The sequence below is a fragment of the Acinonyx jubatus genome, chromosome A2, assembly GCF_027475565.1.
Source record: "Acinonyx jubatus isolate Ajub_Pintada_27869175 chromosome A2, VMU_Ajub_asm_v1.0, whole genome shotgun sequence".
Lineage (NCBI taxonomy): Eukaryota > Metazoa > Chordata > Mammalia > Carnivora > Felidae > Acinonyx > Acinonyx jubatus.
This window is the reverse complement of record NC_069383.1, coordinates 67,954,189-67,973,168: the sequence shown is the minus strand read 5'-3', so window position 1 is coordinate 67,973,168 and position 18,980 is coordinate 67,954,189. Positions and strand designations below refer to the sequence as shown.

The 18,980-nt window shown below is 35.6% G+C and overlaps 1 protein-coding gene across 1 annotated transcript in view; it reads left to right on the top strand.

Annotated features, from left to right (window-relative positions):
• SDHAF3 (succinate dehydrogenase complex assembly factor 3) overlaps nt 1-18,646 on the top strand; it is a 64,253-nt gene extending 45,607 nt beyond the window's left edge. The window contains exon 2 of the mRNA XM_015066550.3: nt 17,450-18,646. Coding sequence (XP_014922036.3) covers nt 17,450-17,653 — 204 coding nt within the window. The 3' untranslated portion in view covers nt 17,654-18,646. The remainder of the gene's footprint in view (nt 1-17,449) is intronic.
• The last annotated feature ends 334 nt before the right edge of the window (nt 18,647-18,980 follow it).

The following is an 18,980-nucleotide window of genomic DNA, read 5'->3' as shown; positions in this document are numbered from 1 at the left end:
TGATTATAACAATTTGGGTGTTAGGAAATAACACAGGTGGTATTTGATATGTTTTGTGCCATAAAAATGATCTGTCATCACTGACATGAAAATAATAAAATCTGTCAGAGAACCAAAAAATCAAATTTATTACTGACAACATAGATTCCTTTTTTCTGTAATATTAAATATTCTGTATTAATGACTTGGGCAGCTGTGCTTCAAATCTCTAAGGTGTCTTTGAATTATTGTAATTCAGGTAACTTTCAGGTTTCTTATGGGGGGGTGTTTTTGTTGTTTTCGTTCCTTCAGGAGGCATGGCATTTTTAATCAGTTCTCCGGGGAAAGCTTGACTAAATGTTCTAAACTTTTTTGGTTTGATGTTGCTGAATAAAGCTTTACAGTAATTAAATAATTTTTGGAGGGATCTAGTAGGTGTCTTTCTCTTTTGGAGTTTACATTGAAGGAGTACAAATAATTTAATTTAGCAAAACTCTGAAAGATTACTTATTTTAGCTTTCCAGGAAACTGTGGGCATGGCAACACCATATATGCCTACCTTATAAGGGGAATTAATAATACATATAATATGTAGTTCAAAAGAAAGATAGGCTTCTTAAACCACTTATCACTTTTAGAAGGGGCCTATGAAAAATGCTTTTCTAAATTTAGCTTTTCTAAAACTGTTCTGTGAAACAGTTATTTTTTTTTTAATTTAGAGTTTGACAATTTGGATTATCATATTATGATTTCTTACAGAATTAAAACATTTCTGACTATCTTTTGGGTTGTTCAGTTGCAATTTTGTTTTAAACAACAAGGGCCAAGTAGTAAATCTGTGATTAAACAAAATGTGAGAATTTGAGTTTTCGTTAATGTTTATGGCAAATTGATTTGGTTTCTGCTGTTAGGGCAAATCATGAAAAACCAGAGCTGTAACTTCCTCCACTCCAGAATGTCTCCTATAAAGCTTCTCTTTGTTTTGTTTTCCTTCCATTTAATTGTTTTATAATATATATTAAATAATATTTAAAGATCAAAACATGACAGAGGTGAAATGTTCAGAACAAAATATGAAAGACCACCCCTCAAACTTTTGTGGGCATCCTTTCAGTTTCATTTTCATGTATAAATATATAAATATTCTATTACATATATAAATTTGTACATATTTAAAAACATACACAAATGACATTTACATAATATTCTGCAAGTTGCTTTTTTCACATGTCTTAGGGAGCTTTTTTGTTGTTGTTGAGTTAGAGAGAGAGAGAGAGAGAGCGCGCGCGTGCGCCGGGGAGGAACAGAGAGGAGAGAGAGAATCCCAAGTGGGCTCCATGCTGTCAGCATAGAGCCCAGCGTGGGGCTCAGTCCCAGGAACAGTGAGATCATGATCTTAACCCATACCAAGAGTCAGACTCCTAACCAGCTGAGCCACCTAGGTGCTCCTTGGGGGGCTTTTTTTTTAAACTGTTGCATGCTATAGTACAGGTGTAGCATATTTAATTTGACCAACCCTTATATCTCTTTCTATATACATATAAGACTTTTTAAAGATATGAATGGGTCTAATAGCTCTTCTGTCCTGGTATTCCTATCACTCACAATAGTCTCTGCTGTCAACAGTCCATAGATTTTTGTACTTGATTCCTGGCTTTCTGTGATTCTATCACTGTCCTGTGTTCAAATGTTACTCTCTTACTAACAGTGTTTGTTATTGGCATCTTAAAAAATTGTGGCCCAGATTTGTTCATAAGAACCAACCAGTCTTAATTTTTTTATGCCAGGTGTAAAAGGAATTGTATTCCACTTTGATGCTAGTTTGTGGGGCAGGTGGTGCAAATCCAGTGATTCACATTGTGAATACAAGTCATAATTTAATGGTACACTAAGTGAATTTAATCAGGGTTCACAAGCATATGCTACAGTATCAAGTTGAAATCCTATTCTTTTGGTAAGGAAACTGTGAAACCTATTTAAAAATTATTTTGGTATGTTATGCTTAGATTTAAAAAAATATGTATGGCTTAGAAATTATTGTAATGGTAAGGTATTTAAGAAATATTTCCAGAAACAGAGAGAAGAAAAACTGATAAATGTAGGCTTTTTTTTTTTTTTCCATTAAAGAACCTTAGTGTGTTCTCTAATGAACACTTACTAGTGAGGAAGGAGAAACTTAAAGAAATGGTTAATTGGCAGTAGGAGAGAGTGAGGATAAAACAACATGAATTAACAATAGGAACTAAAAGGGAGAAAACTTTGTTACCTAGGCAATTATCATGACCTCATTAGAAATAAAGATCTCAGGATTAAGAAAGGACAGTGTCAAAGCAAACTAGTTTTCTTCTTTGAACGCTGATGACTCTTATGAGAAAAAAAAAGTTTATTTTAGAAGTTGACATGGCAAAGAACAGATAATATTGAAATTAATTTAAATTTGGCATTAAAGACACCATGTCCCTCATTCATTGAAAGAAAAAGCATTGTGAGCTATGGTTTTTGGTTACAGAAGTTAAAGCAGTATGAGAGGAGACTCTAGAGTCACAGGCTTGTGCTTAGATTAGGCTGAAGGTAGCTTTCCAGTGCTTGGGAAGCTTTGTAGCCAAGTTGAACTTCAAATGCATAATTGAAATTTAGGAGTGATTGAAATAGTTTTAGTTGAATGGTATTTATACATGGCTAATTCTGTTTATTTAAATTTGCCTCTGATTTTATTCTAAGTTATATGTATATATGTGTATATATATATATATATATATATATATATATATATATATACACACACACATTTTTTTAGTTAATGGAAAAAATTTCAAACATACACATGTAGAGAGGATATAACAAACTACCATGTGTCTTTCAGCATTTATCAACTATGGCCAATCTTGTTTCATTTGTACCTTCATCGACTTTCTTCCCTCACCCTCAGATTATTTTAAAGCAAATCACAAGCATATAATTTTATTCACAAGTATTTTAACATTTATCTCTAAAAGAAACTCTAAAATTGTGATAATACCATTATTATAACTCCAAAATTAGCAGTAATTCTTAATATCCTCAAACATCCAATCAGGTGTTAAAATTTCCTAGTCATCTCTGTTAGTGTTTTTATTTGAATAAGAATCCAAATAAATTGATACATTGTAATTGATATATCTGTTAAATCTCCCTTTTTTTGAAACTAAAAAAAAACTTAACTTTTGGAGTTAACTTGGGAGACTTGGGAGTGGCAAAAATAGTACAGCTTCCCTACATGTTAACATCTGGCATAATTATAGTGTAATTATAAGAACTAAGAAATTAATATTGGTACAATATCATTAACTACTTAGTATATTTTGCTTCACCAGTTTTTATACTAATGTTTTTTTTCTATTCCTGGGCCTAATCCAGTACTCCACAGTGCGTTTGGCTATCATGTTGCCATGGTTTCCTCTGGTCTATGACAGTTCTTTAGTCTTTGCCTTCATGACATTAAAACGTTTGAAAACTACCGGTATCTTGTGACGAGTCCCTTAATTGTGCTTTGTCTGATGCTTTCTTACGATTATATTGAGGTTGTACGTTAATAGGAGAAATACTACAGAGGTGGTATACCCTTCTCAGGGCAGTATTATCAGGTGGTACCAAGCTGTCAATATCACATATTACTGGTGATGTTAACCTTGATCATTTGATTAAGGTGGTGTCTTCTTGGTTTCTCTCTTTAAAATTAATTTTCCTTTATTAGCTCTTAGATTGGGGTGCGTTTTGTAGTTTTTTGTTGTTTGGATTTTGCCGATTGAATTTCCATAGTGATGTTTAAACACATTCTGTAAGTTGGGTTAGATGTATAGGCTTATTAGGTATAGGTTGATTTTTGGTATAGGTGATAAGTATTTCCATTAAGGGGTACATCTTGTGGTTTCTCTTCTTAGGTTATCCTTTTAGTTTTATTAATTTCCAAAGCTGATAAAAAATCTCATACATTTCACTTTTATTCTTTAAAACAAAAAACCCTGTGCAATAGAAGTCAGTTTACTAATACTTTAGAGGTAATTTTATTAAACTGACAATGTATTTTTATCTTTTATGTACATTAAAGTCATAATCTAACAGATTCTCTTCACTTTGTTGCCAGTATTTAGTGGTATCAGTTGGATTCACGTTTAATACACAGGTAGAGAAGTAGAAAGTATAGTGAAAGCAGAACTAGTCTCAGAAAATTTTGTTTTATCACTGATAAACTGGTACTGTAGGTCCTTTGCTTTTTCAGAAACTCTAGTGAGAAATGGAATTAGCAAACTGCACCGAATTTTCCTTTTGGTTATACCCTAAGTTGTTATCATAGCACGAAGGGTAGTTTTTTCTGTAGAAGACCTTTCCCAACGTATTAGTTTCCTGGGGCTGCTGTAACAGCACAACATGATGGTTTAACACCCTGAGGAAACACAGTGCATTTCTTTTCTTTCCTTTTTCTTTTCTTTTCATTCCTTTTCCTCTTTCTTTTCCTTTTCCTCTTTTCTTTCGTCGACAGACCATAAGTCTTCTAATTTAAGGAAAATTCTGGGACAGCTTTATTTTTAGAGGCTAGTATGACCAAACTTGAAACCAAGGAATGCTGTAGCTCATGTGGTGTATTTTTCTATTGAGTTTCTTCCCTCCCTGGAGGTAGATTTCCTTGGCAGGGGACCTAGTTAGAAAATTCTTATTTTATTGCTGCTTCTTCCTGTATCTGGATACCCCATATTATGGTCCCAAAGTTGATATGTCTATTATCTGTATATTTTTTACTTTCTTCTTGTATCCTGCCAGTAAAGGAATGTTGAAAATACATGGGGCAGACTAGTAAGCAATGCTGGGAGAAGGGGTGTTCTTTTTTCTGTTTGTGATAGTCTTTCTACCCAAAATGTGTATTGATCATTCCTCAGGAATGATCATTTTTTCTTTTCATTTCACTAAACAAACATGAGTTTGAGTCATCAGATTTTTTTAAAAAGGAGATATTGACATATAATATTGTGTTAGTTTCATATGTACAACAGATTTGAATATGTAGTCCTTTTTCTTTATCCATTTATCTGTCCATTGACAAATAGGTTATTTCCATGTCTTGACTACTGTAAATAGTGTTTCAATGAACTTGGGAGTACAGATATCTTTTCAAGTTAATGTTTTCTTGACCTTTGAATAAACATCTAGTAGTGAAATTGCTGGATCATATGGTAGTTCTATTTTTAATTTTTTGAAGAAACTTGATACTGTTTTCCACAGTGGCCGCACCACTTTACATTCCCACCAACAGTGCAGTAGAGTTCCCTTTTCTCTCTACATCCTCCTCGACACTGATCTTTTCATTGTCAGCTGTTCTATCAGGTATGAGGTGAATATCTCACTGTAGTTTTGTTTTGCATTTCCCTGATGATTAGTGATGCTGAGTACCTTTTCATGAACCAGTTGATCACTTGTATGTCTTATTTGGAACAATGTCTATTTAGGCCCTCTGCCCATTTTTAATCAGATTTTTTTTTTTTTTTTATTGAGTTGTATTCCTTTATATTGGATAAAGGATTTTGGATATTAACCCCTGAGCAGATATGATTTGTAAATATTTTCTTTTTCCATAGGTGGCCTTTTCGTTTGGTTGATGGTTCCCTTTACTATGCAGAAGATTCTTGTTTTGCTACAGTCCCACTTGTGTATTTTTGCTTTTGTTGCCTTTGCTTTTGGTATCAAATTCAAAAAATCATTGCCATGACTGATGTCAAGGAGTTATCCCCTGTTTTCTTCTAGGAGTTTTATTGTTTCTGATCTTACATTCAAGTCTTTAATCCATTTTGAGTTGATTTTTGTGTGTATGGAGTAAGGTAGGGGTATGGTTTTTTCAGCGCCACTTATTGAAGAGACTGTCCTTGCTCCATTGTATGGTCTTGGCTCCCTTGTTGTAAGTTGACCATAAAGGCATGGTTTTATTTCTGGGCTCTCTATTTTGTTCTTTTGATCTATGTGTCTTTTTTTTTTTTTTAACACTGTACTGTTTTGATTACTGTAGCTCTGCAGTATAGTTTGAAATCAGGAAGTGTAATGCCTCCTGCTTTGTTTTTTCTCAAGTTTATTTGAGCTATTTGGGATACTTTGTGGTTCTATACACATCTTCTCTGAAAGTACCACAGGAATTTTGATAGGGATTGCATTGAAAATGTAGATTTCTTTGGGTAGTATGAACATATTAGCAATATTAATTCTTGTCCATGAGCATGGAATACCTTTCCATTTATTTGTGTCTTTGGTTTCTATCATCAGGGTCTTATTGTTGTCAGTATACAGGTCATTCACATCTTTGGTTAAATTTATTCCTGAGAATTTTATTCCTTTTGATGCATTTGTAAGTAGGATTGTCTTCTTACTTTCTCTGATAGTTCATTATTAGTGTATAGAAATACAACTAATTTTTGTATATTGATTTTGTATCCTGCAATTTTACTGTATTAGTACTAACAGTTTCTGCTGGAGTCTTCATTATATTTATTATAATGTTATGTCACCTGCCAGAAGAGACAGTTTTACTTCTTTTTTTCCTATTTAGATGCCTTTTATTTTTCCTGCCTGATTGCTCTGCCTAGGACTGTCAGTAGTGTTGAATAAGTGGTGAGAATGGGCATCCTTGTTTTGTTTCTTGTTCTTAGTGGAAAAGATTTCAGGTTTTTATCAATGAGTCTTATGTTAGCTGTGGGTTTGTTCTTTATGGGCTTTATTAGGGTGAGGTACATTCCTTCTATGCTCAGTTTGAGAGTTTTTATCATAAATGGATATTGAATTTTGTCAAATGCTTTTTCTGTATCTACTGAGATGATATGATTTTTATCCCTTGTTAATGTGATTTATCACACTGATTTGTGGATATTGAACCATACTATGTCCCAGGGATAAATCCCACTTGATTATGGTGTATGATCCTTTTAATGTATTGTTGAATTGAGCTTTGTAATATTTTGTTGAGGATTTTTGCAGCTGTGTTCATCAGCGATATTGACCTCTAATTTTCTGGTGGTGCAGTGTCTTTGTCTGGTTTTGGTATCAGGGTAATGCTGTTTTGTAAAATAAGTAAAACAGGAAATATTCTCTCTTCTATTTTTTAGAAGAGTGTGAATTAGATTGGTGTTTTTAAATGTTTGGTTGAATTTACCAGTGAGGCCATTGGGTCCTGGACTTTACTGATTCTGTTTCTTACTAGTAATGGGTCTGTTCACATTTTCTATTCATGATTCAGTCTTCGTAAGTTGTATATTTCTAAAAAATTATCCATATCTTGTAGGTTGTCCCAATTTGTTGGCATATAAGTGTTCATAGTAGTCTCTTTCATCTTTTGTATTTTCTGTGGTATTGGTTGTAATGTATTTTTTTTTCTTGGCAAATCTAGCTAAATGTTTGTTTTGTTTATCTTTAAAAAAATGCAGCTCTTAGTTATGTTGAACTTTTCTATTGTCTTTTTTTGGTCTCTACTTCATTTATTTCTGCTCTGATCTTTATTTCCCTCTTTCTATGAACTTTGGGCCTAGTATTTTCTTTGGTTCCTTCAGGTGTAAAGTTAGGTTTATTTTTTTTTATTTGAGGTGTTTCTTAATATAGTTGCTTATCACTGTGAACTTCCCTCTTAAAACTGGCCTTTCTGCATCCCGTAAGTTTTGGTGTGTTGTATTTCCTTTTTCTCAAGAGAGTTTTTGAATTTATATTTTGATTTTTTTTAATGTTTTTTTTATTTTTGAGAGAGACAATGCAAGCAGGGAAGGGACAGAGAGAGAAGGAGATAACAGAATCTGAAGCAGGCTCTGAGCTGTCAGCACAGAGCCTTTTGTGGGGCTCGAACCCATGGACTGTGAGATAGAGACCTGAGCCAAAGTCAGACGCTCAACCAACTGAGCCACCCAGGCGTCCCTAAATATGTAAAAGTTTTGACATTATCCCACATAACATTGATCTTAAATTTATTTAATGTTTTTTTTCTTTCAGATTGGATAACTTCTGATGTTTTTACGTTCATTGAATCTTTCTTCTTTCAACTCCAATATGGAAAACCTTATGCTATTAAGCCCATTCAGTGAGGTTTTTGACATTTCAGATACTGCATTTTTGAGTTCTAGAGCTTTCATTTGGTTCTACTCATTCCTCATTTTGTTTTGAGATTTGTCATCTATGCATTTGTTATGACAAAATTTTTACTTACTTGCACATAGTCATAATAGCTGCTTTAAAATCCTTTTCCACTGGGTGTACCTGGCTGGCTCAGTCAGGAGAGCATGCAACTCTTGATGTTAGTGTTGTGAGTTGGAGCCCCACATTGGGTGTGGAGAAAAAAAAATCCTTTTCCAATAATGTCTGAATCATTTCAGACATTGTCTTTTCTCTCAATTATGGATCACATTTTTCTGTTTCTTCATGGTTCTAGTAATCTTGGATTTTTTTTTTTCTGGCCACTGAATGACAGATACACTGTAGAGACATTATTCCACTATTTTTTTAAAAAGCGTATTGATTTTATTAAGCAGTTACCTGGCAGAACTCAGATTCTAAGCTCTGTGTCTTCTTTGACAAGAAGCTGCTGAAATTTCTATTCCTTTCTTTTTATGCCTTAACTGGGCTGTTTGAGTCTTGTCTTGAGCATTCATAGTTAAGGGATTAGCCAGAGATTTTGGCAGTTTATTTACAGGGTTCCCTTTCAGCAGCTCTTTTTTCCTGAGATTTCCCCTTATAATTTTCCAATTGCTGTGCTTATCCCACAGTGTCCTCTGATTGTTCAGTTACCTCTCAGTACCAACTGGGATCTTAGACAAAAAGTCATAAAAATGGGAGCCTAATCCAGTATTCTCTGTCATTTTCTGGAGTCAACTCTTTCTTATTTTCTGTGTGGCTTTGGTTGTTCTCCAGTGTCTTGGGTTTGTTGTTTGATTATATCTGTCCAGAGTTTACGAGTTTATCTTGTGGAGTTGTTCTGATAGACGCTACCTCACCATTAATTGAAGCAGAACTTCTTGCATAACCTTTTTTTTAAATGTGATAAAAATATAGAACATAAAATTTCCCATTTCAACCTTTTTTGCACATATAATTCATGAACATTAATTGCATTTACAGTGTTGTGCATCGTTTACCACTATCTGTACCCAAAACCTTTTTTACCCAAGCAGGAACACTATGCATGTTAAGCAATAAATCCCACTTTCCCAACCCATGGTAACCTCTATTCTGTTTTCTTTCTATTTGCTTATACTACATATTTCGTGTAAGTGGAATCCTATAATATTCTTTTGTGTCTTGCTTATTTCACTTACTGTAATGTTTTCAAGGTTTGTCCATGTTATAGAATTACCACAACTTCATTCCTTTTTAAGGATAAATATTATTTCATTGTATATCTAGACCAGGTTTTGTTTATCCATTCATCTCATAATGGACACTTGGGTTGTTTCCACATATTACCTATTGTGAATAATGCTACTATCAACAGAGGTGTAGAAGTATCTGAATTCATGCTTTTATTTATTTTGAGTATATATGTATGAGTTGAATTGCTGGATCATGTGGTAATTCTTTAACCTTCTGAGGATCTGTCCTATTGTTTTCCACAGTGGCTATACCATTTTGTGTTCCCATTAGCAATGTCCAAGGGTTCCATTTTCTTTAGGTTCTTGCCAACACAACAGGGCTTTGATTTGCATTTCCCTAATGATGTTTAGTATCTTTGAATGTGCTTGTTGACCATTTATATATCATCATTGGAGAAATGTCTGCTTAAGTCTTTGCCCACTTTTTAAATTGGGTTGTTGTCTTTTTGTTGTTGAGTTGTATGAATTTTTTATATAGTCTTGACATTTTTATCAACTATATAGTTTGTGAATATTTTTTCCTATTCTGTAGTTTTTCACTTTCTTAATATTTTCTGGTGCACAGAAGCTTTTAATTTTGTAGAAGCCCAGTTTATTTTTTCTTTTGTTGCTTATGTTTAGGGGTCATATTTAAAAGTCCATTTCCAGGGCACCTGGGTAGCTCAGTTGGTTAAGCTTCCAACTTCGGCTCAGGTCATGATCCCACTTTGTGGGTTCGGGCCCCACGTCGGGCTCTGTGCTGACAGCTCAGAGCCTAGAGCCTGCTTCAGATTCTGTGTGTCTCTCTCTGTCCTCACCTGCTCATGGTCTCTCTCAAAAATAAAAATAAACAAATTTTATTTTTAGGTCTGAAATTTCATGGATTTTGTGATAATTTTTGTATATGGTTGAAGGGTACAAATCTAGTTTTCCCAGAAGTATCTTTTTTTTTTTTTAATATTTTATTTCTTTTTGAGACAGAGACAGCGCGAACAGGGTAGGGTCAGAGAGAGAGTGAGATACAGAATCCAAAGCAGGGTCCAGGCTCTGAGCTGTTAGCACAGAGCCTGACGCAGGGCTCGAACTCATGGACTGTGAAATCATTACCTGAACTGAAGTTAGACACTTAACTGAGCCACCCAGGTGCCCCCAGAAGTATCTCTTAAAAAGACTATTGTTTCCCCCCATTGAACTTGACACCCTTGTTGAAAATCAGTTGGCCATATGTGTAAGGCTTATTCCTGCATTCTCACTTCTCTTCTTTTGGTTTATATGTTTATCCTAAACCCAGTACCACACTGTTTTGATTATTTAATGTAGCTTTGTCAGTTTTGAAGCTGAATGCTGTGAATGCTCCAAATTTATTTTTTTTATGATTGCTTTGGCTGTTCATGGCCTCTGACATTTCCATGTGAATTTGAGTGTCAGTTTTCCTATTTCTACAAATGAATAACTTTCTAAAATCCACTTTTAAGATTCTGTTGTGGACATCCATTCATGCTGATACATACACATTTAGTTCATTTACTGTTAATGGGTTATAAAGTAGTATCTGAAATTCCAGTCCAAGATGGTGAGACACTAAGACCTTGCTTCCAACATAGACATACCAAATCTACAACTATTTATAGACCAATTCCTCCTGGAAAAAAAAAAAAAAAAGAAAGAGGGATGACTGAACAGTTTCTGTACAATTTCCATCTCTCTTGCTGTTCTCTGTGTGGTAGCAAAGGGAACCCCTGCCTCCAGCCACTGCAAACTATACTGGGGAGGTATAGTACTGAGGGACAGTAAGCAGATATGCTTTCTCTAGGCCCCAGAAAAAAAAGTTGTGCTTTAAAAGGGCAACTAGAGGGGTGGTTCAGTCAGTTGAGCGTCTGGCTTCTACTCAGGTCATGATCTTGCAGTTCACGAGTTCGAGCCCCGCATTGGGCTCTGTGCTGACAGCTCAGAGCCTGGAGCCTGCTTCAGATTCTGTCTCCCTCTCTCTCAGAAATAAACGTTAAGATGATTAAAAAAAAATAAAAGGGCAACTAGAATGTAAAGGAATGAGCCCTAGAACTCTGCCAAATGGCAGCAGAGTTGTTGGTGAGCACCAGACTTTATGCTTCCTCTACATTTTGAAAGTACAGATCAGAGGCTGGGTACCCTGACAGGACTGCTGCCTCAAGGAGCTGCAAGCCATCTAGCATACACCAGTGCCAGCTGCCCTGAGGCACAGTAAAAAAGGCTGCCATTTAAAAGAGCAACTAGAAGAAAACCAAAACTGGAGATACTACAATTCCAGACTTCAAATTATATTATAAAGTGGGAGTAATTAAAACAATATGGTATGGACATAAAAATAGAAACATAGATCAATGGAACAGGAAGCCCAGACATGAACTCATGATCATATGGTTAATTGTTGACAAAGGAGGAATGAGTATGCGATAGGAAAATTTCTTCAACACATGGCGTCAGGAAAACTGGATAGCCACATGGAAAAGAATGGAACTTGGACCACTTTCTTTCACCATACACTAAAATGAACTGAAGATGTATTAAAGACCTAAATATAGGATCTGAAACCATAAAACTCCTTGAAGATAACACAGACAGTAATTTCTCTAACAGTGGCGGTAGCAACATTTTTCTAGATACGTCTCCTGAGGCAAAGGAAATAAAAGCAAAAATAAACTATTGGGACTATAGCAAAATAAAAAGCTTTTACACAGTAAAGGAAATAATCCACAAAACAAAAAAGCAACCTACTGAATACAAGAAGATATTGCAAATAATATACCCGATAAAAGACTTGTATCCAAAATATATAAAGAACTGATAAAGCTCAACTCCCAAATAATCAAAAAATGGGCAGAACACATGAATAGACATTCCTCCAAGGAGGACATCCAGATGGCCAATAGACACATGAACAGATGCTCAACATCACTCATCATCAGGGAAATGCATATCAAAACTACAATGAGATATCAAGTCACGCCTGTCAGAATAGCTAAAATAAAAAACACAAGAAATAACAAGTGTTGGCAAGTATCTGAAGAAAAAGGAACACTCTTGCACTGTTGGTAGGAATGCAAACTGGTGTAGCTATTGTGCAAAACAGTATGGAGTTTTCTCAAAAAGTTAAAAATAGAACTACCCTGCAGTCCCACTATTGGGTATTTGCCCCAGAAATACAAAAACACTAATTCAAAGGAATATATGCACCCCTATATTTATTGAAACATTATTTATAATAGCCAAACTATGGAAGCAACCCAAGGGTCCTTTGATATATGAATGGATAGAGTATGGTATGTATATACAATGGAATATTACTCAGCCAAAAAAGGGAAAATCTCTCCTTTTGCAACAATGTGGATAGAACTAGAGAAGATAATGCTGTGTGAAATAAGTTAGAGAAAGACAAATACCGTATTATTTCACTCATGTTTGGAATTTAAGAAACAAAACAAATGAGCAAATGGAGGGAACACAGACAAACCAGGAAATAGAGTCAACTATAGAGAACTGATGGTTACCAGAAGGGAGGTAGGTAGGAGAATGGTGAAATAGATGAAGAAGATTAAAGAGTACACTTATCATGATGGAAAAACTTTAATATAAAGGATCCAAACAAGAAGGGAACTGCTGGGAGGGGCTGGCGAGAGCTATGGTTATGTTTTTCTTCCACCTTGATACCATGGACAGGAGAAAGGTCTGGGTGCCCTAGCTGACCTATCACCCTAGTGAGCCCCAGGACCCTAGCCTACACCAGCCCTCGCCATCCCATCAATGCAGCCTCAGAGCGACATAACCCAGGATGCTCATGGTCAGTACTTACTGCAGTTACAGACATTGCGCCAAGGTGACACAGGTGGAAAGCACCCTGGAACACTCTAGGCCTATACCACTTTGGTTCCAGAGGGCTTGCTAGGGCACCTATAGCTGAGAGTGCTTCTGGAACTCCCAGGTCCTACCTGCACTGAGCACCCTGGGACCCTCCCAGTGTGTGCCCCACCTTGGCTCCAGCCACCCACTACATGGCCATCCCCTACCCCACCAGGGCACCCTCTGCATTTAGTACCCCAGGACACCCCAGTTTTCCCTCACTTTACCTTTAGCTGTCCTGCCAGGGTGCCCTGTGCACAGACAGCTTTGGGACTCCCAGCCCACGACAGCTGTAGCTCCAGCCAGCCAAAGTCACCAGGCATACATAGCTTCCAGTTGGGATGACCATACACAAGACCTTTCCTTCAAGTTTAGGAGAATTCTAATTCATATAAGCAAACAACAAATGTTAAGCAAAATGAGACAGAAGAATATGCTCCAAATGGAGATAAGCCATATGTCTGATAGAGTTTAAAGTAATGATCATAAAGATGGACTGGAGGAAAGAGTGGAATAACTCAGTAAGAACTTGAACAAAGAGAGAGAAAATACCAAAAAGAACCAATCAGAGTTGAATACAATAACTGAAATGAAAACTACACTAGAGGGAATCAACAGATTAATGGATGCAGAAGAACTGATGCAGAAGATAAGGTAATGGAAAGCACCCAAGCTGAACAGGAAAAAGAACTTTAAAAAATGAGGATAGATCAAAGGATGTCTTGGACAATATCAAGTGGACATTCACATTATAGAGATCGCAGAAGGGAAGGAGAGAGGGGAAGAAAATAGACATCCAGATTGAGCAATCACAGGGAATTCCAAACAAGATGAACCCAGAGAGGTCCACATACTTGACACATAATAACTGAAATGTCAAGGGTTAAAGATAGAGAATTATAAAGCAGCAATAGAGAAGCAAAAAGTATATACAAGTGAAACCCCATAAAGCCTCTGCTTATTTTTCAGCAGAAACTTTGAATGTATAATGTCATGCCCTTTGGGCCTGCAAAGAGCTGAAAGGAAAAAATCCTACAAGCAAGAATATTCTATCTGGCAAGGAGAGAGAGAGTTTCCCAAAGAAAAGTTAAACTAAACCAACCTTAAATGTTAAAGGGGCTACTTTAAGTGGAAAAAAAAAAGCCCTAATTGCAAGTAGGGAAATTTTATGAATAAAAAGATGTAAAATATAACAACATTTACATGACCTGGGGAGGTGGGAGTAAAAAAATTCTTTTAGAATTTTTTTGAACCTAAGTGGCCACCATTTTAATATAGATTGCTTTATAATTGGGATGTTATATGTAAACCTCATGGGAACCACAAACTAAAAATTTATAAGAGATATACACAGAAAATAAAGAGAAAAGAAGCCGAGCATAACACAACAGAAAGTCACCAATCGCAAGGGAAAAGAGCAAGAGAGGAAATGAACAGAGAACTACAAAAGCAACCAGAAAACAGTTTAACAAAATGACAGTAAGTACATACCTATCAATCATTACTTCAAATGTGAATGGTCTAAATGCTCCAATTAAAAGACATTAGATGACTGAATGGATAAAAAAATAAGACCCATTTATATGCTGTCTACAAGAGACTCACTTCAGAGCGAAGACACACACAGGATGAATGTGAAAGAATGGAAAAAGACATTCCATGTAAAAGGGACAAAAAACAAAACAAACTGGGGTAGCAATACTCATATCAGATAAAATAGATTTTAAAACAAAGACTATAACAAGAGACAAAGAAGGGCCCATGTAATGATAGAAGGATCATCCAATGAAAGTATAGCAATTATAAATACACACTCAACATTGGAGACCTAAATACAATAAAGCAAATAATAACATATAAAGAGAGAAATTGAGAGTAATACAATAATAGTAGGGGACTTTAGCACCCCACTTATATCAATGGATGGATCATTCAGGCAAAAAATTAATAAGGAAACAGTAGCTTTGCATTCAAGACCAGAGGGACTTTTATATTCAACATTCTATCCAGAAGAATGTATATTCTTTTCAAGTGGACATGGAATATTCTCCAGGATAGTTTACATGTTAGGCCATAAAACACGTGTCAAAAAATTTCAGAAGATTGAAATCATGCATCTTTTCTGACCATAAGGGCATAAAACTATAAATCACAAGAAGAAACTGGAAGAAACACAAACACAGAGACAAAACAACATGCTACTAAACAACCAGTGAGTCAACAATCAAGAGGAATTTTAAAAAAATACATGGAGACAAATGAAAATGAGAGCACAACAGTCCAAAATCTTTGAGATGCAGTAAAAGCAATTTAAGAGGGAAATTTATAGTCATACAGGCCTACCTCAAGAAACCAGAAAAATCTAAAGGAACCTAACCTTACGCCTATAGAAGCAAGAAAAAGAACAAAGCCCAAATCTAGTAGAAGGAAGGAAATAAATCAGAGCAGAAATAGATCAAATAGAGGCTTAAAAAAACGATGGAAAAGATCAATGAAACCAAGAGCTGGTTCTTGAAAAGATAAGTATCTTGAACAAACCTTAGTGTGTTTGTCTTTTCTCTTACTGAAAAGCACAATGAGATTGTTTCCAATTTTTGCTTTAACAAGTAATACCACACTTCTTGTGCTACTCATTCACATGTTTGAAAGTTTCTTTAGGACCATAGTTCTCAACCTGGGTCAGTTTTGCCTTCCAGGGAACATTTGGTAATGTTTGGAGACATTTTTGATTATAAAGACTGAGAGGAGGTATGCTACTGGAAACTAGTGGGTAGAGACTAGAGATACTGCTAAAACATCCTACCTACAATGCAAGAACAGACTTCCATTCACCCCACTACAAAGTATTGTCCAAATTATCCAATTTGTTAATACTGTGAGGGTTGAGAAACACTGTTCTGGGGCATATACTTAAAGGTGGGATTGATAAAGCTTGGGGTATGTGCAAGTTTTTTTTCAGTTACATGAAATAGAGTTGTGTAAAACATGAAGAAAATATTTTCAATTCAGGTTAAGTTTTGGAGTGTATTGAATTGAAGTTTCTGTGGTGATGATGGCAATCCAGCAATTATAATCAATTTAATTATCTTAAACCAGATAGAGTTAGTGGCATTATATAGAGTTAACTAATTTATCTACTAACCCAGAAGGTGCATATAATCTTTTAACTTCATGAACTAAAATACATTGTTACTTACTGTCTGATTAAAAGATTACGGAGTGAGAGTCTGCTTTAAAAAAGTATCATTTGTGCAAGACAATAGTAGCTGGACTATTTAGGCTGAAGATGCTAATTGAATGAGAGAAAAATTAGAGCATGAAAAATGTAGAATTTTTTCCTGACAAAGATTATTATTAAATACAGAGAAGTTAAAGGTTTGAAAGCTTTCTCTCTAGTTTGATTTAAATTCTTTTTTAATGTTTATTTTTGAGGGAGAGAGAGTGTGAGCGGGGGGGCGGGGGGGGGGGCAGGCGTTGCAGAGAGGGAGACAGAATCTGAAGCAGCCTCCAGGCTCCTAGCTGTCAGCACAGAGCCCAACGCAGGGCTCGAACTCACCAACCGTGAGATCATGACCCAAGCAGAAGATGGACACTCAGCCGGCTGAGCCACCCAGGTACCCCTACCTCTAGTGTGATTTAAATTAATATTTTGGGACGCCTGGGTAGTTCAGCAGGTTCAGCATCTGACTATTGATTTTGTCTCAGGTCATAATCTCATGGTTCGTGAGTTTGAGCCTTGCACCAGGCTCCACATTGATGGTGCTGGAGACTGCATGGGATTCTCTCTCCCTCTTCCTCTCTGTCACTACCCCCTCTCAAAAATAAATAAACATTTTTAAATTTAAGTCTATAAGACCCACCTTTGAAAATTTGATAGTCCCAGATTTGAAAGCTATAACTCTGAAAAACTATAGCCCAAGAACTATCTGCAATGCTTGTGTGCATACAATTTAGTATCTGACTTTTGGGTGGTTTATGCATGTTCTTGAAGTCTATCTGCGGGCCACTCCCAGTCCCCAGATTTCCAGGTTAAGAATTTTGCTAAAAATCTATGAAAACTCTTAAAGTGCTAAAAATAAGATACATTTGAAATTATCACTGAGTAGTAAAGACACATCTATATTGTTTGCATCTTCAGTGATGGAGAAAAATAGGTGACTTGGAATTAGAATTTTTCAAGTCCTCTAACATTGAAGGAGTGAATATGTATCTTAACTTTATAACCTTCATTTTTCTTTGTCTTCTGTTAGGTGTATGCAGCAGTGCTATGGCAACAAACTAACGAAAACAGACAAAATTCAACAGAAAGAGTGTGTTTTGGAGTTGCCCTACCAGAAGAAAAACTTAATGACTTTCGTGATGAACAGATTGGACAGTTGCAGGAGCTGATGCAAGAAGCTACTAAACCTAACAGACAATTTAGTATTCCTGAATCTAGGAAACCAGAATTTTAGTCTATACAATAAAGCTTACACATTTTAAGTTCAGAACCCCTTACTGGGTTTCTAAAAATGTATTTCTTCAGCTTTTAGGTTTTGTGAATGCCTGGTGTTCATGAAATATTCTTTAATTTGGGGTTGTTATTAATGTTGTCTACAATATGTAGATCAATATGGCTAGTAAAGCGTTATATGATTGAAGTAACAGTACTTGCTGGATGGGATTTGATTTTTTAAGTACATAAGAAGGAATGACTTTAAAATGGACAAAGTTGTGGAATTTTGCCAAAAGGTTTTTTTGTATGTAAATTTAATGCTGTTTTTGTTCAAGCATTAGCCTCATGGCTTTAGCTTCAACAGACAAGTATGTTATGATAATGACAGATGTGGAGTTCCAACAAGGTTATTATTTACATACATGGATTGTCATCCTGAAAGTTCCTTCCTTTCTCTTTTAATAATACATGTATGATTATTCATGTAAATATGCCTTCTCCCTGAGTCACTATTTATATACAATGAAAGATTAAAAAGAAGCTTAAAGAGTCAGTATTATACACTATATAATCTATCATGCAAATGATAGTATAATGTTTGTACAGTGTTTGGTAGTAACAAATGACCCCTTAAATTATGTAATTTATAGTTATCTTGAGAATCTCATTTATTGCCTCATCATTGGGGAGATAAAAACACTTTCATAAATTTGTCGTAAGTTATAAACTGAAATAATCAAGTGGTAATCCCATTCATGTGTTTAAAATGTTTAATTTTTTAAAAATTACTTGTGGGGCACTTGGGTGGGTCAGTCAGTTAAGTGTCCAACTTCGGCTCAGGTTATGATCTCACGGTTCATGGGTTCGGGCCCTGTGTCACACTCTGTGCTGACAGCTCGGAGCCTGGATTGTGTCTCCCTCTTTCTCTGTCCCCCCACCCCTTGCTCACACTCTATCTCTGTCTCTCATAAATAAGTGTTTAAAAAAGTAAATAAAAATTACACACTTATAACTTTAGTTTTGTATGTCTACTTTGAGATTCTGAAATGATCATTTTTCAGATGCTATTGCATTTATTCAACTACTTAAAAATTGACTCATACTTACTCTCTTTTGCTGGATTGGGCTTTTTCTTTGTGTATGGCTGCCAGACTCCTCAGTCCTTTTTAATATTCCTCATTGAATCAGTCTGGAGGTTGATACTTGTCTTTTTTCAATCAGTAATGAATCTAGGTTCTACATTGTAGGCTCTAGGAATACAAGAAATGAATAAGATAAAAGCTCTTGCCCTCCAGGAGTTTAAAATCTAGCTGTGCATTTAGGAACCATTTCATCATGAACAAATA